At 39.3% G+C, this 25,796-nt stretch overlaps 1 protein-coding gene and 1 pseudogene across 1 annotated transcript; one reads left to right on the top strand and one right to left on the bottom strand.

Moving 5' to 3' along the window:
- Positions 1–10,699: 10,699 nt before the first annotated feature.
- On the top strand, positions 10,700–22,887 carry LOC133717117 (uncharacterized; annotated as a pseudogene).
- A 611-nt stretch (positions 22,888–23,498) lies between these two features.
- On the bottom strand, positions 23,499–24,185 carry LOC133716085 (protein FAR1-RELATED SEQUENCE 5-like). The gene has a single exon (XM_062142829.1). The coding sequence runs from the start codon at positions 24,183–24,185 to the stop codon at positions 23,499–23,501; it is 687 nt and encodes a 228-aa protein (XP_061998813.1).
- Positions 24,186–25,796: the final 1,611 nt, after the last annotated feature.

Below are 25,796 nucleotides of genomic sequence, written 5' to 3'. Positions count from 1 at the left end.
GATAAACACCATTTTAAATAATAGTGGTGAGCAAATTTGAATCTCTTCGTATCATAAGCAAAAGAAAGGTCAAAAACATAAGTTTCTCTTCTCAGACAATGCACCCAAAAATAATAAAAACAAAATTCCATTAAAAGATAAAAATAAAATATCATAAAAAAGTAAAGACCATATTTATTTCGGTGTTACATCGTCAGGTCTCTATGGCAACAACATTTTCAACTTTGAGAATTATTGCTGTTTGATGGAATTCATTTATCATACTTCGGTAGAGCACAAATTTCTTGATCAAAACATGCAGGGAGAGAGCAATTGTTTCCCTTTGATGATAAACCAAGTGCACCCTCAGTGAAAGAACTAATAAACCATCTATAATACTCTCGAGAGGGGATGAGTCACGCTAGGGTTTCTTGGCGGCTGTTTGACGCGAAAATCCGTACTGTACAAACTGTTTCTTTTGAATGCGCGAGTGTGCCAGCACAGTGGGGTGCAATCGTCGGGGAGTCCCTTGACCTGACTTCTTGATCAAGCGTTGTGGACGAGGAGAGCACCAACCTCGTCACAAGACTCTTTTCCTGCATTCCGAGAAAGGACTTCTTACCTTACAGATAAGGGCTTTGGTTGTGATCTCTTCGCATCACTGAATCGATACTTAGTATTGTAGACTAAGCAGAGCAATCACTGGGAAGTTTGGAGAAAGCACATGGTTTGCTAAAGCGTGATTTTAGCTTCGCGGGGATTGCGAGGGCGTTACCCTTGCTTCGCTGGTAGTATCCGTGGCAGTAGCACTAACAGTCGGCTCTTGGAGAGACTAGGACTGGAAGCACGGTTTCCGGGTTGGTTTGGTGGCTCTGACAGTCGGCTCTCAAGGAGACTGGGACTGGAACGTGATCACCCGTAAGAGAGGTTGCTCTGGGGAGGCTTTGATAATCGTAGAGATTAATTGGAGAGAGTTGTCTTCGTATATCGTCTTTAGCCTCTATATATAGGTTGCTCATAGATTCACTTTCCAAATATGAATGAAATACTATATTTTAGGCTACAGTTATTGGCCTTGAATCAAATCAAAACTCTTAATAGTTTTGATAACTAATCGTACAATAATTAATAATTATCCTCTGTCGCCACTAGAATATAGGCAAAGGTTAATTGCCTCTTAGGATGTAAACTCTTGGATGCGAACTGTAGGATAGGCACGTATCTTAGTATATCTCCGTGAAGACTCCGTAGCATAGTGGCATGCAAGAATATATACCCTTTGTTTATTGCAATTAAGCATGATTGTAACTTACTCAAACTGCTCCACCTTCATGAAACCTTAATTGCATGGAAGACTTGCTTGCTTGCACACCATTGGTAGTGAATGATGGCCCACCCTAGATAGTACTTAATTGCATGAGTACTCTTGAATATAGGTAGAGAAGCACAGCACGTTGCCATGTTTGATTGCAGGGAAACTTTCCTTAATTGAACCATGCATGAGCCACCATACATACATCATATATATATTCCTCTCTGGCCACCATCAAGCATGATTTCATGCTTCCATATATGCCATTGCACATTAATTGCATGGGAAACCATAATCCCTTACAGAGCCACGTTATTGTTCTCTTTTGCATAATCTTGGTAATCAAGCATACAAATCACCATTAATTATCAAATATTTGATAGTTAAATAGTAAATCGAGAAATATTCAGATTTGCCTCGATATTGCTTGATCTCCAAATAGGCCTTATTTAGCCTCTAAACAATATTTTCCGAACTTGTCGAAAATAAATAAGTTGGGCCACGGGTATTGGCCTGGTTTTCTTCGAGTCCCCCTTGTCGGGAAAAAATATTAATTTTGGGTTCAAACACTTCCCCCCAGACCTCGAAGTCAAAGTTCTCCGTCCTGACTGAAGAGGTCTTGAGTCAACACTAGTCTTGCAATAACGTCGCATTAAAGCCACTTGCATTGGCTTAAATGAAAATTGATAATTTGAAATCACTTGACTGATTAAGATAAACCTCTTAATAGACCATGAAGCTTGATTGTCATAAAGTCATGTTAATCTCAATAGACAAAGACTTGCGGATGATGTACTCGCCATAAGTTTTTGAATTGCTCCATAAAACATCATCAACTTGGATGAAATTTTTTTATTTTTAGGCCACTAGAATTGGCCTTAAAGAGCTTAAAACACATAAGTCTCGAGCAAGAATATTGGCAGAATAAATTCACCACTTGACAAAATAAAATTTTGGTAAAAACTTAAAAGCCCCTGGTGTGGGTCTTAACAATGATATCTTCTCCAAAACTTCTTTGAAGAGAAATCTCAGTAAGGAGGAAATCCCCTCGAGGAAGATCCCAATAAGGAGAAATCTCCTCGAGGAAGATAAAAATCTTCTCAAGGAAGATCTAAGTGAGGAGCAAATGTCCTTGAGGAGAAATCTCAATAAGCTTGATTTAAATGTGCTTCGCGAACACACATTCCTCGCGAAGGTTTCTCTGATATTTGCCTTGAGCTCGAGAACAAATGCAAGACCTCTCGAAGATTTGGAAGACCTCGCGAAGATTTGTTGACTATCAGCTTGCGAAAATCTACTTAAGCTCTCCTTAAGCTTGCGAAAATCTCCTTGAGGAGGATCCTAGTAAGGAGCAAATCCCCTCGAGGAAGATCTTAATGAGGACGAAATCTGAGTGAGCTTGATGAAAGTTCTTCGCGAAATACTGTTCCTCGCGAAGGTTTTTGCATATCAAAACATCAAACTCCTGCCTTTGCATTTGAACTCCTGCACGCCACGAATTGGCCTTCGCGAACACTTGTTATATATCATGATTAATTGCAAGGCCATGTAATATAATAGCCACTTCAACCCTTGTTGCGAGCCGCGAACACTTGAGAAATCTTCTCCATAAATTCTTTGTGGAGAAATCTTCTTAAGGAAGATCCTTGTGAGGAGAAATCTCCTCGAGGTTGAGCACTTTGTCCTTATCTTGATGTTCAACATCCTCTTTGCTCTGGTATTTCTTGGAACCATAGGGATTGGTCCTAGGTAAGATTAAGATTCTCAAAGCCTTCGCAAAAATGTTCCTCACAAACACTCGCTATATTAGGCCCCCGTCATGAACACACTCTCTGGGGTGGATGCGCCTTTGGGTCTTTTGGCTGTTTTGCAAAATATTTTTATTTGTTGCACTTACTCTCTGCCTCGTGAAGTCTTCAAACTGCTCGTGACCCTTCGTGGTGATGAGAATGGGCTTCGGTTATGAACGCTCGCGAGCTTACTGCTATTTCTGGACTCTTCGTGCGTGGTGACTAAACTCTTTTTGCAGAAGGCTTCTTCCATCATGTCTTTTAATGAAGGCTGGGTGTCTATCAGCCTGCTCCTTCTTGCTTTAAATTGCTGCATATTGAGAGGCCACGTACTCCTTCTTAATTATATATGTAAACAATGAGCCCATATATCCTTTGTAGCAGTAGCATACACATCTTCATACATTATTAATATAAGCCACACCATGTAGGCTATATATAGTGTCAGAATGCACCTCCTCCTCACCACTTTAGATGTAAATTCATGCAGTCTTCAATATAAGATGGAGACCATGTATCATGATTAAGTATCAACTAGAGTCACCTGCTGGCTTAGCTATTAAATATTAAAGTAATCCTCCAAAAGTATGTCAGCCATAAGTACACGTCAGGTTGCGATGCGAAAGGCCATTGTGGAAAGGGAATAATTCGCGAACTCTTCTTGTAGGCCGTTGTGCTTCGCGAACACACAAAAGTCTCCAAAAGAATCTTCTTCTTCAGCAAAGAACCTAGTTCTTTTCTTTATTTCGCGACCGCGAAACTCTAATGACCTCATGCGCATAAGCCTCTAGTATTCCTTCGCGAGTCGTTTCTTCGCGATGCCACGTATAACTAAAGTCACTTTCCTGCTAACAATTCGCAACCCTACTTTTTCGCCACAATTATTGGCAAAAATATTGATTTGACTTCTTCTGTGGCTGACACCATACTAGGCATATTAAATGCCTCTTGTATATGTAGTCAGGCCAAAACCAACGGCCTCTAAGTATATCATAAAGTTCTAGCCACTGTTAGGCAAGAACACAATTTTTTTTGCATCCTCCGCGACGCACCAACCTGAATCACTTTTTTGTATTTTTTCTTTTTCTATTTTATTTATTTATTTAACTAACTAAAAGAAAGATGCAAACTGAAAATTGACAGAAAATTAAAAGCAAAGAAAGAAACTAGCAGCAGTGCGTTTGGCTAACCTCTAGAAGGCCACGGGGGAGGCCACCTATGCTTCATTCCAAGCTCCGATTCATCAAAATTTATAGCATGAAAACCTCTCTTGTGAGGGCTTGCAGGAAAGGAACAAAGATACTTCGCATAAAAAACTTGGAAGAAATTTGGCTCGTAGAAGGAGTAATATTGCCCCCTAAGTATCTTTGTTGGTTGACGAAGCATGATCTTCAATTGCAATTTTGGAGATGATGGTGTCCCAAGATCGGCTTTGTCGCCAACTACCATGTCATAGAACATGGTGTCTCTAGAATAGGCCACAAATTGGCTTTTGTATTTGACCACTTGTTGGTCAAAATTCTCATGATCAAGAGCTTCAAAGAACTATTGAACTCTTGCAGATGACTTTTGGAACCAATAATTAAATTATAATTCTCATCATACTATGATTGGCTTCATGTTGAGATCATATTTAGAATCACCAAAGAGTGCTGAATTGATCTCTTCTTCGAAAATAGGCACATCAAATATTTGTTTGCCTCCATAGTCTTTCTAGGCATAAAATTGAGACTCCTCTATGGACTGTATAGTATCATAAACAAATTTCTCTTGCAAGAAATATGAATAATTGTAAACAAGAGTTAACTTGTATTGATGATATTCAAACTTACAGTCGCGAAGGACAAATTGGCCACTAGAATAATTATTCTGGCCATTCTTGCAAGGTGGGTTGTAGATGTATCTCCTGCATATATCAAGGCCACTGCTTGGTCTTGAAGCATATATGAAGAAATTGAAGTAGAATTGATTAATAAAGCCACAGATTGGCTTTTCAAGATCATAACTTAATTGATAATTAAGTTGGCCATGATTGTGGCTTCCTTCACCATGACGTCCAGTAGCAAGGCCAAGGCTTAATTGATGATTATAAGGTGGGCCATGCCTTAATTGATAATTAAGTGGATCATGCTCCTGACCCTTTGCATGGCCATGACGTCCAGTAGCAGAGTCATAACTAAATTGATTATGCACCTGCTGTTGGTTATCAAGGGGGTGAATCTGGGCAATATCTTGCCCCCCATGCATCTGATCAGTAGCCACAAATTTGGCCTGATCAGTGGAGAAATCACATATTTTCTCTGAGATAATTATATTGTCAGAAGAACAATCTCGTGGATCATCTTCTCCGTGCACAGCCTCTGTGTAAGGCTGTGACTCACCAGTGAGACCCTTGGATTGATTGCCACCTATGGGAAATTCAGTCTTAGAAACAACCTCCTCGCATGCCGTTTCTTGATTACGCAAGGTCGCGAACTCCGATGAGGTCTGCTTGTTTTGGTTCGGGATGGTCTCCATGGCTTGCTTTTGTCGCAAACTCTGCTCATCAACGATACCTCTGGCATGAGCTCCTACTGCATTCTCTGACTGTGCAATTTGTCGCTTAGTATCCTCAGCACGCTGGGTGATGCACTGGTCTGTTTTCGCAGTTTCCCTATCAAAGTCAGCAGCTACCTTCTTATGATGGTTCTCGATATTCTCTATGACGATTGCGAGCTTTTCCTCGAAGGTCGCTCCCTCCGGAATAAGCTTCAGAATGAAAGTCTCTCTTGGCGTAGTGTCGTCAATGGTGACAACATTGGTCATCATTTCACTTTAGGAGTTTCTTCGGTAAAGATATTCCCCTGGCATCCCAATGATAGTGAACACAAAAGACTCTAGCGTGGTCCCACTGGGCGTGCCAAAATGTTTGACGCGAAAATCTGTGCGGTACAAACTGTCTATTTTGAATGCGCAAGTGTGCCAGCACCGTGGGGTGCAGTCGTTGGGGCGTCCCTTGACCTGACTTCTTGATCAAGCGTTGTGGACGAGGAGAGCACCAACGTACCTCGTCACAAGACTCTTTTCCTGCCTTCCGAAAAATGACTTCTTGCCTTACTGATAAGGGCTTTGGTTGTGATCTTTTCGCTTCACTGAATCGATACTTAGTGTTGTAGACTAAGCAGAGCAATCACTAGGAAGTTTGGAGAAAGCACATGGTTTGCTAAAGCGTGACTTTAGCTTCACGGGGGTTGTGAGGGCGTTACCCTTGCTTCACTGGTAGTATCGGTGGCAGTAGCACTAACAGTCGGCTCTTGGAGAGACTAGGACTGGAAGCACGGTTGCCAGGTTGGTTTGGTGGCTCTGACAGTCGGCTCTCGAGGAGACTGGGACTGGAACATGGTAACCGACTCACCGGTAAGACAGGTTGCTCCGGGGAGGCTTTGATAATCGTAGAGATTAATTAGAGAGTTGTCTTCGTATATCGTCTTTAGCCTCTATATATAGGCTGCTCGTAGATTAACTTTCCAAATATGATACTATATTTTAGGCCACAGTTATTGGCCTTGAATCAAATCAAAACTCTTAATAGTTTTGATAACTAATCGTACAATAATTAATAATTATTCTCTATCGCCGCTAGAATATAGGCAAAGGTTAATTGCCTCTTAGGATGTAAACTCTTAGATGCGAACTGTAGGATATGCACGTATCTTAGTATATCTCCGCGAAGACTCCGTAGCATAGTGGCATGCAAGAATATATACCCCATGTTTATTGCAATTAAGCATGATTGTAACTTACTCAAACTGCTCCACCTTCATGAAACCTTAATTGCATGGAATACTTGCTCGCTTGCACACCATTGGTAGTGAATGATGGCCCACCCTAGATAGTACTTAATTGCATGAGTACTCTTGAATATAGGTAGAGAAGCACAACACGTTGCCATGTTTGATTGCATGTGAACTTTCCTTAATTGAACCATACATGAGCCACCATATATATATATATATATATATATATATATATATATATATATATATATATATATATATATATATATATATTCCTCTCTGGCCACCATCAAGCATGATTGCATGCTTCCATATATGTCATTGCACATTAATTGAATGGGAAACCATAATGCCTTACAGGGCCACGCTATTGTTCTCTTTTGCATAATCTTGGTAATCAAGCATACAAATCACCATTAATTATCAAATATTTTATAATTAAATAGTAAATCGAGGAATATTCAGATTTGCTTCGATATTGCTTGATCTCCAAGTAGGCCTTATTTAGCCTCTAAACAATATTTTCTGAACTTGTCGAAAATAAATAGGTTGGGCCAGGGATATTGGCCTGATTTTCTTCGAGTCCCCCTTGTCGGGAAAAAATATTAATTTTGGGTTCAAACAGCGGCGGCTCGGAAAAATTGGCTAGTAGAGGTGCAGTGCTTCCTCTCTCTGGCTTCTTGGTGGGGGACGTCACATCTCATTGGCGTGGTCTTTATCTATAGGGATTGGTATCCATTCTCTTCTGTTTAATTTCAATCTGTGGCGACGTCGAGGTTGATCTCATGTTGGCTGCTTAAGAAGATCTAGTGGCCAGGGTTGGAGCTCCGAGTGGTCTGTCGCACGAGAATGGCTTTCGTCGCTAGTGTACAAGGGTGAATGGCAGTTCGTGGACGGAGTTTGGGATCTAGCTTCTGGTGTGCGGCCATGAGAGGTTGGCGGGGTTTTGGTCATTTCTGAGCTGTGACTGCGTGCAGGTAGCCAGGATGGCGACGGTGGCGCCCTATGCACTCGGGCAGACTGGATTAGGATATGATCTTGAATCTCGATTCTTGATTCTGGCCGGGCAAGTCCTGTGGCAGATGGTGGTGTCTGTGGGTGCGGCGCCCCGGGTTCAAGAGACCCTTGGTCGAGTTCTGGGCATCAGTCAGCTTGGAGGTGTGTCCGGCTGTGGCTGGGTGTCCATAACAATTGGAACCCTACGGGGCCTCGAGCTTGGGCTCTTCCGTTTGGGCACCCTAAGGCTAACTGTTTGGGCTGCTTGGATAATGGTTTTGGGACCTGTCCCTGGGCCAAGTTTGGTTTTGTTTTGCTCTTTGCAACAGCACCAAGCACGACTTTTGTTGAGATATGACGCCAAGGATTGTTCACTTCATCTGTGCCTATTTTGATGTCTCATGGTTGATGTTGAATGAAGTTTGGATGTGCTTCATTATTTTTAAAAATGTTGGATTGTTTAGGTAATGATTTTTTTGTTAGCCCCACGTACTTAAATCTTATATATAATTCCACTGATCAATAAAAGAGTTGTCATTTCTCATGAGAAAAAAAAAAAAACTTTGAGAATGATTAAAAATCGATGATGGCACAAGAATTGCTTCTTCTGGCTCAATTGGTGCCGGTGGTGTTGTTTGGACCCAAAATGAACATTTTGGCCTGACAAGGCACGTCTTGGAGAAATTGAGCCAATATCAGTGGCTCAAGCTATATATTGTCGACAAGCTCGAAATATATATTTAGAGGCTAAATAAAACCTACTATGGAAGTATGACAAGTCAACTTTAGCATATTTTCCTACTTCGGCTAGGAAAAACCGAGCTAGACAAGGAAGGAGGGGTGGCAGACTAACCAAATGAAATCGAAATGTGCTGAAACTTTTCAGATCCATTCTAGACAGCCCAAGGATCATTTCTTATGAAGAGTGCAAGAGCTTTTTTTGAGTGGAAGACCTTCAAACAATCAGCCCAATTTTCTATAGAAGCAAAACTGGAAAACTGGACCTGTAAGAGGTCCAGCAGCATTTTCGGCCCAACCACATGGAATAAAAATCTGAAAATTTGTCAGGATGATCTACACTCATAGTGGAACATTTCATATGAAGAAGTCGAAGGCATATAATGAAGTCTTGTTGGAGAAATAATTGAAGGAATAAAGGGGCAGAAACTGACCTAAAACCAGCTCAATATTCACATGTTCATGTTTCCTACCCACATGAAGAAAGCTAGATGCTTTTCTCTTTTTCCTTGGATATATTTTTCTTCTACAATCTCTTTAATAGATCATCACCACTTCCATGTTGCTGCACCTTCATGCTTTGCTTTCATTTCATCTTTTCTCTATCTTTTCCATATTTTACAAGTGAACTTAGATCTACTTTCATTATTTTTCTTCCACTCATCATTTCACTCTTCTTTTTCTTCCCTATATAAACACATTCTCTTCTCATTCTAAAACACACATTCACAACATCAAAACATCTCTAAGATGATCTAAGTTCTCTCTAGAGCAAACCTCTCTAAGAGCAACTCCTCTCCTTCTCTTTCTCTTAGCGGTGATCACACTCCTAGTCCTAGTCTTCTCAGAAGCCGACTTTCAGTGCCACCAAACCCTCTGTCAACGTGCTTCGGTCCTAGTCTCCTCGGGAGCCGACGGTAGTGCCGCGACCACAACGGTTACAGAACCAGCCAAGCAAGGGTAACACCCTAGCAACCCAGCCAAGCTAAAGTCACGCTTTAGCAAGATCTCAATACTTCCCGGTGATTTCGCTCTGCTCAATCTGCAATATTGAGTATCGACTTGTGAACAAGAAGAAACTTCAGCAAAGTCCTCACCACGAGGCACAAAGAATCCCACCACGAGGTTGGTGCTCTCCTCGTCTACAATCGCTTGATAGAAGTCAGGTCAAGGGACACCCCCGACGACCGCACCCGAACGGTGCTGGCACGCCCGCGCAAGAAAAGAGACTGTTGACCAGCTGCAACAAAATTGGAGCCAAACAGGTGTTATTACTTATTAGAGACCGATCTTGTCAATTGGATTGCTGGCTTCCAAATTAACCTTGGTATTGGTGCTATCCTTGATGTTGAAGCTTGGGGGTTGTACTATCGTCTCAAAACTGCTAGAAATATGCTCATCTCCAATCTGGAAATTGAGTCTGATTCTGTCATCCTTATTAATCTCTTGCAAAGATCTGATCTATCTCTGCACCCTCTTGGATCTCTTGTGGAGGGTTGTCATCATTTCATATCTACCTTGGACAATTCTAGAATTAGCCATATTTTTAGGGAGTGCAACATAACAGCTGATGCTCTAGCCAAAAGGAGTATTAAGCATGCTCCTGGTCTCATCATCTTTGAGGATCCTCCTACTCATGCTGTGAATGCTTTCTTGGATGACTTAGCTGGTGTTTCTAGACCTAGAAGAACTGAGATTACTGTTGCTCCCTAGTTAGCTTTTCTTTTCTTTCGTTTTTCTTTGGGCCTCTGTGGGTTCCTTTTGTAACAAAAAAAAAAATCGATTTCAGAGCAAGATAGAGAAAAAGTCTCTTCCAATTGAAAGACAATTTGCTGATAGTATTAATAATGAATTAATAATTGATAAATTTGCAATAAAGAATAGTAGAATACAATTTTTTTTTTTAAAGGTAGTAGAATACAATTTAAGATTAGGTAGATTGCATCTTAACTTGATTTATTTTGTATATTAATCTTCTAGCCCCACACGGTTTCAGACGATGTTTTCACATGAGAATGCCAGCCAAGTTGAGTTTATAAAATTAACTTTATGGTTATCACATACAAAAATAATGTTACTCATAATAATTGAGGTTTGAAAGTAGCATAACTGAGAAACTACTCGTTAATTTCCTTCTGTATTAATCGACCGACTCTGTTGGCTGTTTGCTATTATTCTTCCCGTCTTTTTGATCGCCTACTGCTATTTTGGCCGTTTGCTATTATCCTTCTGTATTAATCGACCGACTCTGCTGACTGTTTGCTATTATTCTTCCCGTCTTTTTGATCGCCTACTGCTATTTTGGCTGTTTGCTTATAGTATTCCGAGCACTTTGATAAAATAACAATATTGATTTAGACCAAGGTTTGTGCTGTTTTCAAGTGCAGCGTATGCAGTTTGCGCCAATCAGAGCAAGATGCTTTCAAATAAACAACAAACAAGGTATACAAATTTTTGCTCTATATATATTGCTCTCATTACTCAGTTTAATTAGTTATCATTCCCAGCTACTTGGTTCTGCAAACACTATTTTCAAACTTGCCAAACCTCCTCAACTTTGCCCCATTTCACCCGTCCACGGAAATTTGAGGTTTTCCTGAGTTTTAGAGGTTTAGACACCCGAAAAGGTTTTACTGACCACCTATACAAGGCTTTATTTCTTAATGGAATCCACACTTTTAGGGATGATGAACAACTTGAGAGTGGGAAACCCATTTCGTTGGAACTCTCCAAAGCAATTCGAGAATCAGAAATTTCAGTCATCGTTCTTTCAAAAAACTATGCAACCTCAACATGGTGTCTAGATGAACTAGCGGAAATGGTTGAACGCATGGATGAGCCTGGAGGACTCATAATCTTGCCTGTGTTCTATGACGTGACACCATCTCAAGTACGAGAGCAGACCGGAGATTCTTTTGAAGAAGCGTTCGCTCAACATGAACACAATTTCGTAGGGGACACAGGAAAGGTGACAAGATGGAGAAAATCTTTGATTCAAGTCGCTGGCCTCTCCGGATATGATTTAAGAAATTTTAGGTAAGGTTCCCCGGCCCTTTGCCCTGTTACTTCTTCTTTCTTTCTTTTTCCTTTTTTTTTTTTTCGTTCATTAGTCAGTACAGTTTTATATTCATGGCATATTTTGTCCATCTTTCAAAAAACTGAAACTCATAAATTTTCAGTCTCAACAGGTTTTATTAGATAATAGATAGATAGTTCCTAACACAGTAGCCTGACTAGACTTCAACCTAAATTGAAAATCCGCCACAATTTTTGAATGGGCATGCTTGTTGAGAAATTTTAAATACATGCCTTAATTACTTAATGCATACTCTTATATTTCAAGAAAATGTCCATTTACCCAAAATTGAGCTACATTAACCCCACTGACCCAAGCATCTTATAAGATTTCTCAATTACCCAACAAATTACATATTTTTTGCCCTAATACCCAATTAAGTATTTTATTTATTATTTTTTTTTGGGGTATATTTTTGAGACAATTTTGCCCTCCCTCTCTTTGTTACTCCCTAAGTCAATAAAGACTTCACCGGATTCCGGTCACCGTCGCCGGAATTCGGGCAGTAATTGTTAGACTCCGGTTGAAGATCGCCAAAATCCCGTCACTGTCGCCGGATGTCCCTAAATAGGTTGTCAAAGATCTCATAGATCACCAGAGAATATTATTGCCTCCTAATAAACCCCAATAAAAAGTTTATCGCCCCCAATAAAATGTCTACTGCCCCCCAATAAAATGTTCACTACCCCACAATAAAATGTTTATTGCCCCCCTAATAATATATTTATTGCCTCTCAATAAAATGTTCATTGCCCCAACAAAATAATTATATCAGTTAATCCTTTGTACATTCAGTTACAAATCTACCAAATAGATATTATTCTAGTACATAACAGGAATTAAAACATCTTTTATGCATATTTTCTCATACTAGACAACTTGTAGCATGTGGTCTGCCCAAAATAATAATAATAATGGTGTAGACGCCGTCGATCTCAAACCAAAAAAAGAAAAAGAAAAAAATGTCGAAACCTGCAATGAAGACGTTGAATTTGTCGGCGACGAAAATCGGGAAGCAAGGTCAAAAAGGACGACTTTTGGGCGATGAGGTTGAAGGACTGGCTGGATCGAGACTAAAGTGGTTGGCGTGAGGTCTCGTACAGATGCCAGTACAAGCCCCGACCAGGAACAAAACCCGGACCTGAACTCTAGGACTTACAAAGGCTGCAATTGCAACGATCCTCTTCTTCTTGCATCTTCTTCGCATGGCGGTGGTGCTCGAAATCGAAGATGAAGTTGAGGTCAACGGCGACGACAACCAATCCAGCACACCGCCGATCAGAGATTGAGGGGTAGAGAGACGACGGAGAAAGATAAAGAAAAGGAAGTAATCTAACTTGGAGGTGGCAGAGGACGTAATCAGACTTTGTGGCCGAGTAGTTCAACCATAGGGTCTTGGCCGGCGAAGTTCCTGCAATGAATTGAGAGAGAGAGAGAGAGAGAGAGAGAGAGAGTAGTTTGTTAATTAAAATGAGAACAAAACTGTCGTTGATGTTTAAATTGGGTAAATGAGATTAAAAACTTTTTAGTGGAGTAAGTGGACAATTTTTAGGCTCAAATTGTGTAAATGGTCAATATCCCTTATATTTTCTTGTCTCATTTTTCATCAACCTTCCATTTATGTCCCTCTTCATTAAATAAATAAATGATAAAAAAAATGGGTTTTTGTCCGTTTACCCATTTCTAGAGATTTCTTTTCCCATTTATCCCATTAAGGTTTTTTAATTCCCTTTTTACTCAAAGCACTCTAAAGAAGTCTTCCCTAATACCCCATTAAGTTTTTTTTTTTTTTTTAATTTTTTTGAGACTATTTTACCCTCACCACTTTGTTACTTAGTGAGAGAGAGAGAAAAAAAAAATGGAAGAGAGAGAAGCCATAGGAGACTTCGTTGGATTTCGGTCACAAGCCGCCGGATTCCGGTCACCCACCTAGGAATCCGGTCACTGGTCGCTGCCCATCAGACTTCTCTAAAAACGTAGTCGAAGGTCCCCAAAGAAGTAGTCAGAGATTACATAGGTCGCCGAAAAGGTCTATTGCCCCCAATAGAACTTTCGGTCACCGGAATATGAACTAGTCTCCCTAAAATTAGACAACTAAAACTTTGATTAAAGAAAAAAAAAACAAGGAAATTACATCAATTCAAAACGTATATTACCCTCCAATAGACGTCTATTACCCCCAAATAGACATTTAACAGACCTCTATTGCCTCCTAACAGATTTGTTTTTTCATTTTTCTTTCCTTCTACCCCCATTTTACCAAATTTTTTTTTTTTGCCTCAATTTACCAAATTTTTTTTTAATTGATTTGGGCACCCACATCCTCTTCTCCCTTCTTTCCGGATGCAGACCCGGAACCGACTTCCGCTGGCTGCATGATTGATGGCTCGAACTCTGAGCTCGATGCACGAACCTGAACTTCAAGCTAGCTGCACGGAGGTTACGTACCAGAACTTCGAGCACGCCGCATGAACTAGTCGCCGGCTGCACCTTCACGACTGAGAGAGAGAGAGAGAGATAATTTTTCAGTTTTCAGATCGAAGGAGAGAGAATGCATCATGCTGGTTGGAGAGAGAAGTTGAGTGGCATTTGCGTAATTATTTAATTAGGCTGGGGATAGATTTGTCATTTAAATTCCTAAATTGGCTTAGTGGGAATAAAAATTTGTTGTTGGGGCAAGTAAGATAATTTTAGTTCATTTTTGTGCTTTGAATCAAGAACCCTAAAACTAATGACTCCCACAAAAAATCTCTTAAAAGGACCAAAAATAAAGATGTTTTGTGGAAAGGCCCTTTGTATATTATATGTCAAAAACTAGATCCTGTGGGTATTCTAATTTTCCAAATAGAGAGATTATCACAAATGATCACTCAACTATGACCCATTCGACACTTTTGTTACTCAATTTTCAAATATATCACTTTGGTCACTCAACTATTACTCTGTCAATCACTTTAGTCAGCCAAGGGGTATTTTATCTCATTTTAATCACTTTTTTCAATCATTCTAATACAGATTTCTCAAATTTTCACAATTGGTTGGACGAAAATATCATTAATATTGTGGCAAATATTTTTTTTTAATGAAAACCATTAATGAAGTAACTAAAGTGAATAACAAAATTAAAGTTGAGTGACCGAAGTGATATATTTGAAAATTGAGTGACCAAAGTGTCAAATGAATTATAGTTAAGTGACCATTTGTGATATTCTCCCTTCCAAATATTATGCACCATTTTAGATGCTTTATGTCCTAGGTAGGGATGCAAAAAAATTCACAATCTTGGCGGATCTCCATTGGATTCCTGACCCTAATGGGGGAGGAATTTGGAGATAATTGGGGAATAGGGATAGAGATTTCCGATCCCCATTTTTTTTTCTTTTAAATCAGGGATGGGGCAGAGATGATATTTTGATCCTCATCCCCAAAACCGCCCCAATAATATTTTTTTTTTTTTTTTGTGCCTACATTTTCTTTTGTAATTTAATGTTATAATAAAAATATTTTTTTTGGTCAAATCGAGATCCATTTTAGTATGTATTTTAAAATTAAAAATTTATGTATCTTGATTTTAAGTTTTGATAAGAAATTAAGAAAAACAATGTTTGATTAATGAAATTCTTATTAGAGATTAAGGCGGGTATGGAGGTCTTATTCCCTTAATAGAGAAGGGGCAGAGAATGAACTTGGGGATGAGGATGGTATTCCAACTCACCTTATTCCCATCCCTAGTATCCTGGGATAATTGAAACAGATGCATGTATCATTTTGCTGATTGTAACTTTTGCATTTCTTCATCTTTAAGCATTAGTTCACTCGCCACGATACTTTACATGATATTATAACCATTTTGCAGGCACGAAACAGAAGTGATTCAAAGGATAGTTGAACGCATTTTTGGTGCATTGAATTACACAAACCATATATTCTCTAATGATTTGAAGGACTTTGTTGGTATTGATCGTGTGAAAGAAATTGAATTGAACTTGTGTATGGAGTCGGAAGAAATTTGTGTAGTTGGGTTTTGTGGCATGCCAGGGATTGGTAAGACAACCGTTGCACAAGCTCTTTTTGTAAGAATCCGCAATCAATTTGAAGCTTTTAGTTTCATTTCTAAGGTTGGAGAAATATCTAGGAGTGAAAGTTTATTTCATATCCAAGAACAACTTTGTGATGACTTGTTGAATAGAAAAGTAAACATAAAGAATGTCAATGAAGTCATAAGCAGGAGATTGCGTGGCAAACGAGTGCTTATCGTTCTTGACAATGTGGATGAATTAGAACAAATAGAGTCTGTAGCTGGCAGTGGTGATAATTTGTATGATCGATTCGGTCCTGGTAGTAGAATCATCATAACTACAAGAGATGAAAGGTTGTTGATAAACTATGAGCCAAAAATATACAAGGTTGAGAAACTTACTGAAGATGAAGCTCTTCTGCTCTTCTGTCGGAAAGCATTTAAGAAAGACCATCCTTTGGATGGATTTGCTGAGCTGGCTTACAAATTTGTAGACTATATTGATGGTCTTCCTTTGGCTCTTGTAGTTTTGGGTTCCTCATTATTCAAAAGAAGTGTAAAAGAATGGTCTAGTAAGTTTAATAGATTGAAAGATTATAATTATTCTGGTGAGAGGAAAATCATTGATATTCTCAAAGTCAGTTTTGATGGATTAGAGAATCAAGCAGAGAAGGAAATATTTTTAGACACTGCATGTTTCTTCAAAGGCGAGGATGCATGTCGTGTAGAAAAGATATTTGAGAGTTGTGGCTACTATCCGGACATCAGTATCAATATCCTCCTTGAGAAATATTTAGTAAGTATTATAGGAGGAAAACTGTGGATGCATGATTTACTTCAAGAAATGGGCAGAGAAATTGTTCGAGGAGAGTCCCAAAAGCCAGGAAAGCGCAGCAGATTGTGGCTTCATACAGATGCCCTTCCTTTACTTAGGAATAATAAGGTGAGAAATATATCGTAGAATCATTCAGTACAATACTCCTTATACTGCAGAATGTTGTAGTTTGTGGCTAGTGGCTACTAATATTTCATGAAGTTTGAGAAACCATGGTTTTTGGTTTCAAGTTATGCCTATGTTTCATATTTAACAGATTAAACTGTTTTAGTTATAAATTTTTAAGGTAATAGTATATTTCGGTTCCGGTTTTATTTTTTGATCCTTCATCAATTTATTGCTGAAATGATCGAATTGTCAAAGGTGCTTCTACTTCACATTTGAAAATTGTTGTTTCTATTGTGTCCATTAGGGGACAGATGCTGTCAAAGGTATCTTCTTATGCTCGCCTCAACAAGACAATGTGCACTTGAAGGCAGATCCCTTCGCAAACATGGAAAGTCTAAGAATGTTGAAAATTTACAATGTGATATTTTCTGGATGCCTTGAGTTTCTTTCAAATGAGTTAAGCTTCTTGGAATGGCATGGATATCCTTTAAAATCTCTGCCTTCATGTTTTGAACCTGATAAACTTGTTGAACTGAATTTGTATCAGAGTGAAATAGAGCAATTGTGGGAAGAAATTGAGAGGGTAAGAGTATTTATCCTGCATGTCTACCTTGAAATGCTAATTATATCCACTTTATTTACCTGCTACTTTTCTTGTCCATTTCTTTACAGCCTTTGGAAAAGTTGGTGATAATCAACCTTACCGACTGTGAATACTTGATCAAGACCCCTGACTTTGATAAAGTGCCAAAGCTTGAGAGGCTAATCCTCAAAGGTTGTACCAGATTGTCTGAGGTTGACCTCTCTGTTGGAGTGCTGCAACGGCTCATTTTGCTGAATCTGGAAGGTTGTGAATGTCTTACTACTCTTCTTCCCAACAGTATCAACTTGAGATCGCTCACAAAGTTCATTCTTTCGGGATGTTCCAAACTGAAAAACCTTCCAGAATTTGGGGAAGAAATGAAACAATTAAGGGAACTTCACTTAAATGGGACAGCTATAGAAGAGCTACCAACATCAATGAAACATTTGACTGGCCTTACTCTGCTCAATCTCAAAGAATGCAAGAACCTTCTTTGTCTGCCAGAGGTCATTTGTACCGCTTTGACATCACTTCAAATATTGAACCTCTCAGGGTGTTTAAATCTTGCCTTGTTGCCGGAAAGCTTGGTGTGTTTAGAATACTTAGAGGAGCTTCATGCAGGTGGGAGTGCTATACCACAATTTCCGTCCTCCATTCTACATCTGAAAAACCTGCAAGTTTTATGTTTTGCTGGTTGTAAGGGACTGCCATCCTCTGTGGGTTTCGAGTTGCCTGCTTCATTTTCATCTGGTTTATGCTCTTTGAAGAAATTAAACCTTCGCAACTGCAATCTGTGTGAAGGATCAATCCCAGATGATCTTGGAAGCGTATCCTCTTTGCAGTATCTAGATTTAAGTGGAAACAATTTCATGACCATACCAAAAAGTATCTCTCAACTTTCTCAGCTTGAAGACCTTGTATTGGATAATTGTAGCAACCTTCAATCATTGCCAAGACTTCCATCCAGTATAAGAGTTGTAACGGCACAGAACTGTCCTCTCCTACAGGGAACACATTCGAATAAATTAACGGTGTGGACTTCCACTGCTGCAGGATTTAGTGTTATAAATTGCCAAAGTGGTGAAGCCAAGCCTCAGTGGATTGACTTACCTGATCCACATCTTCGGAGGCCATTCTGTCAAACATTCTTCGAGGTCGTCTCTCTATCTCCCTCTTGTTACTGTACTAATTTAAGTTCTTTTTCGCTGATTTTTCTTTCCTTATATTTTATAGGGTGCAATTTATCGTGGTAGTAATTTTGAATATAGTTATATATCAAAGGATACTCCTGCATGGTTGAGCCGTCGGAGTACTGGATCATCTATAACAATCCCACTACCTCCGGATTTGGATGATAACTGTAAATGGATGGGATTTGCTCTGTGTTTTACTTGTGTAACGCAGCATCATGATTCTCTGGATACAACATATGTCTTCCTTGATGACCAAAAGCAAATAAACTTGAATCGCAATTACCGTATTCATTTCTATACAACGGAAGATCCTCTTGAACGTCCCCTAGTGCATAATTACCCTGATTGCGATTGGGTTGGATCATTCATGCACTGGAACTATACACCAAGAAGTGATTTTGTAGAAATTTCGAATAAACGCTTCATCCGAGCTACAATTGTACCCGGCAGCCCAGAGGTGGAGGTGACAGGGTGTGCCGCCAGTCTAATATACTTGGAAGAAGTGGCAGAATTTGTCCAGAAAATGAATATTCACCATGACAATTGCAATAAAGGTTATAGGTATCTAGTGGATGCAATGGGAAGTATTCCTTCGACGAGCAGGATTCAAACTAAACCAGAAGTACAAAAACAAGAAACTACTAGTACTTCTGCCAGGCTTGTAGGACAATTGAGAAGAAACGTGGTGTCGTTGGTTGAAGAACTATTCGAGGTATCAATATGTTTGGCTCTCTCTCTCTCTCTCTCTCTCTCTCTCTCTCTCTCTCTCTCTCTCTCTCTCTCATACACAGACACAAAACCATGCATGCACATCCATTGCAATTTACGGGTTTAGGTGTTAAAAGTTAAAACTGATATTTTTTATATGCATGAACACACCACAATCACAAACACAACATATATATGAGTTTATGTTGAAGTGCAGTAGCAACTGAATCAAGAAAGAAGAGAGTGCAGCCAACTTAGGTGCTTGTAATCTCATATCTAGTTCTCCTCTACAACTTCAAGATAAGGTTATCCCTTATATAGTACATACACAAATTAACCCTACCTAACCAACTTGAGGTCAGCAAGGATCCGCTACTAAACCAGATTAATAGTTTGATTACAGACCAAAATATCTAGATTCTTTAATACTTCCTAGTTGAAGTAGGAAGGACTTAACATCAACACTAGGAACCTAGGGAATAGTATCCAGATCAGACAGCTGATTTACTAATGTCATGACGCATGAGTAAACAAAATCACTGTTTACTAATGTATGTATGTCTTTGCTTGCAGGGGGGCAACCCACGTCGCTATGATTATGGTTTTATTTTGCCTCTGGGAGAAAAATTAGCTTGGTTTAGTGAACAAAGTACTGGTTGTGTAGTGAGCTCCCCTCTTCCTCCAGAGCTGCATAATGATGAGAATTGGGTAGGATTTGCTCTCTATGTTGTTTGCACTTTGCCTCCAGGTGTTCGCCTTAGCCACAGATTGTCATTCTTTGAGTGTCAATTTCATACATCTAATGAAGCCGTGGGTCCGAACCAATTGATACATCGCCTAGTGCTACGTTCCCCCTTCGATGACAATTTGATGGGGTCAAATCGACTCCTTCTTATTCATGTACCACGAGCACGTTTTCCAGAACGATTGAACCGGTGTCGTTGCATTCAAGCTTTATTTGGATCCACCACTCTAGGTGTGCAGGTTGATATATGTGGGATGCATCTAGTATACGACCAAGACTTGAACGGCTTAGTCCAAACAATTGCCCACTGCGCTGTGACTAGTCAGCCTGTTTACTACGGAATTGGTGATTTGACAGTTGCCACGAAATTAGGTAACAATGCTGGAATGACAGCTATGATTACGAATCTGCTCGAGGCAGCTAAATCCAATGAGGGCAGGTCATTACGCCAAGTTCGTCTTCCTGTGGCTTTTGGGCCTGTAGATTCCGGTGAGACTACTCTGACTTTTAGAGGTTCTATCTTCTTTCCTGCTGACGGCTCGCAACATGAAAGAGAAAGAAGGCCCGTTCATGGGGACGAAACAAGTGCAATTGGTGATTTCAAGTTTCAGCTACCGGACTTTGGCCCTTCCTTCGACCGTTTCAATAACATGCGCTTGGATAATCAGATCCTGGTATATAAAAGCTTTAATTTGACTGTTTGCGCTCTCTCTGTCTCCCTTTGTCTCTCTTTCTCTCTCTAATGTAACGTACGTCTTTTGTATATTTTCATTTTGCAGGGTTTTGATCGTTACTTGAAATACAATTCTTGTTTCCCTCCTAATGAAATTGCAGAGTGGTTTGGGCATCCAAGCAGTGGGTCCTCCGTAACAATCCCTCTACCATCATATCTGTATGATGACCCCAATTGGACAGGACTAGCTTTATGTGCATACTTTTCAGTCCTCAACCATACAACTACCGACCTTGACAATTTGGATCAAGAAATTTCTCACAACCTTACATGTCTTCTTGAAACTGATAGAGGTTGTCTGGAGTCTCTTCATGGCTATTGCACCACCAAGAATTTGAGTGGTTATATCATATGGGAGGATTCATTTGGTTGTCTTATATACCACGATGGTGGTTTTTAGATCAGTTGAATGAATGCAGCCACCTGGAGGCTTCAATTGGAAGTGACCGTGGAAGCTTGTGTGTGCATAGGTGTGGTCTCCGTCTTTTATATCTGCAAGATGAGGAAGGGTTTAAGCAGACCATAATGCACTACATGACCTCCTTGTCTGATATTGATCAAGGGAAAAATAAGCAATTCCAGGACTGCAAGGTGGGATCATCTCCTAGAACTGGCAGCTACATTGTAAGACCTCATCTTGAAATATTAGAAAAGCCTAATGATAAGCCTATTATATATATCTAACAACTTGTTTCTCCTCCTTCACAGGACTTTGATCGTTACTCGGTACATAATTTTTGTTTCCCTGCAACTGTAGCTCTAGAGTGGTTTGGGCATCAAAGCAATGGCTCCTCAGTAACAGTCCCACTACCACCGAACTTGCATAGTGATGCTAATTGGATAGGATTGACTTTATGTGCATCCTTCTCAGTCGTGGAGCATCCAACTGCCGACCTTGAAAAATTACATTCAGGAAATCCTCACCACCTGATATGTCATTTGGAGTCAGAAAGAGGTAGTATAGAACCTCTCCATAACTATTGCACCACCAACGAAGAATTCCAGTGGTTGCATTTTGGAGGATTCATTTGGGTATCCTATATACCACGAGAGTGGTTTTTGGATCAGTTGAATGAATGCAGTGTCCTCGAGACTTCAATTGCAAGTGATCATGAAAGCTTTAGGGTGCATAACTGTGAGGTCCGTTGTGTATATCAGCATGATATGGAAGAGTTTAAGCAAAGCATATTGCACTGTATGACCTTGCTGTCTGGCAATAAAGGAGATGACAAGCAATTCCCTGCAGGTGATGCAGGATCATCAAGCATTCCTAGCAGCTTCGTTGTGGAACCTCATCTTGAAAGATTAGAATGGCTGAATTACAAGAAAGGGGTACGTATGACTCTCTCTCTCTCTCTCTCTCTCCTCTCTCTCTCTCTCTTCACCTTGACAACTTATCTGTCCTCTTTTACAGCACTTTGATCGCCACTCAATATTCAATTTCTGTTTCCCTTCAAGCATAAATCTAGAGTGGTTGGGCGATCAAAGCAGTGGCTCAACCGTGACAATCCCGCTACCACCAAATCTAAACAGTGATAGTGCTTGGATAGGATTGGCTGTACGTGCATACTTCTCGGTCATGGAGCATCCGACTGACAACCTTGACACTTTGGACATTCAAGCAATTTCCCACCACCTGATATGTCATTTGGAATCAGAGAGAGGCAGTCTAGAGTCTCTTCATGACTACTGCACCAACAATGAAGAATTCATGTGGTTGCATCTTGGAGGATTCATTTGGCTATCCTATATACCACGAGCGTGGTTTTCAGATCATCTGAATGAATGCGGTGTTCTGACGGCTTCAATTGCAAGTGATCACAAAGTATTTAGTGTGCACATGTGTGGGCTTCATCTTATACATCAGTGTGATGAGGAAGAGTTTAAACAGACCCTAGTGCACTACATGGCGTTGTCGTCAGATAATAAAGGGAAAAATAAGCAATACCATCACGGTGAGACGGGATCATCGAGCAAAACAAACGACAGCAATGAGGAACTCCCTCACATTGAAAGAGTGCTCAATGATGTCAAGGGTAAACGAGTACTGGAATAACTTCTGCTCCTGCATTTGGTTGGCAGATTTTGTTACTTGTACAACTCGTCCTCTAATTATTGGAGTCATCTCTACAATTTAGGTTTTATTTTTTTATTTTTTTTAAGATACAATTCATTCAGGTTCAATTCACATTTTAAAAGATTATGCATAATCTTTTCAAACTTCATGGACTTTGTTGAATATATGATTTGTATTAATTTTATGAGGGATCTTACACATCCCAAATTTATGTACCAAATTTGCATCCCAAATGATGTAGCATATTATTTATAATGGAATTTAATTTCCAACATCTCTTTTAAAAAAGAGATTAAATTCTATCGGGTCTGGGTTCAAGGATGAGGGTAGTCGGAGTGGGTTGGGCCTATTGGATTAAGGCCACTTTCCCTCCTCTCTCTGACTTGGGCTGGATTAGTTGTTGGGGCCTTTGGCGAGCCTATTTGGGACGGGACTCAACACAACTCTACTTTGGCCTTTTGGTGCCTTTTTATTTTGTTTCTTCTCCATTTCGTCTTTCCTTCTTTTATTACTCATGCCTTTAGGCCACACACCTGCTGGATTGAGTACTGGTGTTTCGTCAAATAAGGTTTCATTTTTGTTAGCACTGCCACCAGAAGTACTAACACTAGGAACCTCATTGATTTTTTCATTGACATCTCCCATAATAGATAACTTCTTCATATTCTTCTCAATCAGCTCTTCTGCTTCTATCAATTTTTGCTTCGCGATATCACTACCACTAGTTGTCTCTGCTCCCTTACTAATTATAGCATAAGCTTTTCGCATTAAAGTATTCCTACGCAATGTCACCGTTGATTTTTCCTTGACCTGTAGTGGTACACTATTTGCCTATACTCCTTTCTTTGCATCTTTTGTCCATCTCTTTAGTATATACTGTGTTGGTATTTGAGTAATATTTTTCACATTTAACACCCTCAAAGCATGACGGCATAACCAGCCCATAGATTCATACATCTGACAACTACAAGAGATGGTCAGATTTGAAGAATTGAATCGAACAATGTACACTCTTTTATGACCCTCCTCATTAAGTTCAAATGTCTGCAATGTTCCATCACTTCCAACTTCCTCCATCTTCACTGCCAAGCTAGTGACAAACTCAAACTCAAATAAATTATAAATTTTTCGGGTGTAGACCATACCAGCTTGCTTCTTAATTCCACTACTTCTTGCAGCCCTAGTAGGTATTCCATTATTGCACCGAAAAGTCTCTTCCAATTCACTTGAACGCATTTGTTCTGCCTGTTTATCATAATGATGCACAAATTCAGTAAGATTCAGTGTTTTAGTAGACATGAGGGTAAACACATTGTTTGTGCTCTCACTTCTTTGTGTAGATAATATTCCTGCAGAGAATGTATCCTTACTAAATAATGCACACCATTTTTCACGAAGGTCATAAAGTGTCTTGAGCCATGTGTTCCCTGCAAGATCAAACTTCTCTATTATTTCATTGTAGAGGTTGTATGCTTCTTCCTCACTATTCACAATTACTATATCCATACAAGTCGTCATTATTACTAGCTTGACGATTCACAATCATTGAATCTTTTCCCAAATCAATTGTCTTGCTGTGTTCTTGATCATCTTGTACGTCAATTACTGTTGGCATGTTGGCGAATAAATTAACTGTAATATGTAGTTGTAGTAATAGAACCAAAAAATTGTATAAAAGAATACTGTAAATATAACAAGCCAGTTCACGAAATATTAAACTTGCATGATTATGTATGAGTACTTAGGTACATGCATGATGTGTATGATTACATATAAGAACTAAGTACATGCATGATATGTATGATTACGTATAAGAAGCCAATAAATATATGAATCTGTAAATTTCCTAGCATTCATAGCAGCCTTTTGACCTTTTGAATCCCATCAATAACCTACACCCACTAAACCTCTCGTGACCCACCCACCACTATGACGCTACAATCCAATTGCTTCCCCCGTTTCACAACCTTGGTCACTCTCCTCACCCCAGCACTCTCTCTTCAAACCCACCCTTAATCTTCTCGTTCTTCAATTTCCCTGAAGCACCTAGCTTTCTCAACTTATAAAATACTGTAACGAGGCTATTCTGGAATTCTAATTAATCTAAGTACACACATGATCGATCAACTCATATCAGACTTAAAATTACTTAAGTGAAGACTTTGTTTACCTTGATTTTGATCTTTGGCTCCATCTCCATTCATTGTTGGAGACAGAAACTGCAAACTTTGTAGATGAATGAGAAGACAAATCAGCAGTACGTGAATACTTTGGGTGATGAGAAAAACGAATAAACGATAGTATTAGAATTTTATTCCTTAGGGTTTCTTTAACGGCAGTAGCTAACGGAAGGCATAACTTTTTTTTTTTCACGTTGGTTTGGTTTACTGTTGGTTAAATGCAGGGATAATTTAGCCTGATATGAGTTGGAAAAAAAAAAAATCCACGTGGGGAGTTTTAATTAGAGAGGCATACCATGTGGCAGTCCTACATGGAACTACCGTAGGATAGAAAAATTTCTCAACCAGGAGGTCTTTGGCCCTAAGTCAGTCAGGACAGATGCGGAGAACTAGAGTTGTGTAGGAATAAATATAATTGTTAGTTGCTTTTCTTTGCATTTTCCTTTTTGGATTTTAATGTTTTGGATTTTTCTTTTGGATTTTAATGTTTTGCACTTTCCTTTTTGGAGTTCAGTTTTTGCATCTTCCTTTTGGAAGTTTGCCTGACTACAGTCAGTAAGCAACGAATATAATGGATGATCTTCGGAGACCCTAGATTGACCTTGTATGGTCATTATGATTTTTGATCACAGGAATATATCTTCATTTCCCCTATATAAAAAAAAAAGATTAAATTCTTTTAAAAATAATTTTCTTTTTTTGATACTTTTAAACAATAAACTTTAAGTAATAATAATAATAATAATAATAATAATAATAATAATAATAAAAATAATAATAAGAAACTCTAAGATTTGATCCCCATAAGTCATGGCAAGCAAGAAGAGAAATTTTCAGCCTTGCTGGAATTGTTTGGAAGTACATAATTTTGAAGCAGTTTTTCCTGAGCATGAACACATTTCAGTTCTTATATATATATATATATATATACAAAACCGTTCAAGAGGGG

The sequence above is a fragment of the Rosa rugosa genome, chromosome 6, assembly GCF_958449725.1.
Source record: "Rosa rugosa chromosome 6, drRosRugo1.1, whole genome shotgun sequence".
NCBI classification, from domain to species: Eukaryota; Viridiplantae; Streptophyta; class Magnoliopsida; order Rosales; family Rosaceae; genus Rosa; species Rosa rugosa.
This window is presented reverse-complemented; position numbering and strand designations above follow the sequence as displayed.

Excerpts from the sequence above, each read along its gene's own strand:
- LOC133716085 (XM_062142829.1), bottom strand. The coding sequence starts at position 24,185 with ATGACGACTTGTATGGATATAGTAATTGTGAATAGTGAGGAAGAAGCA.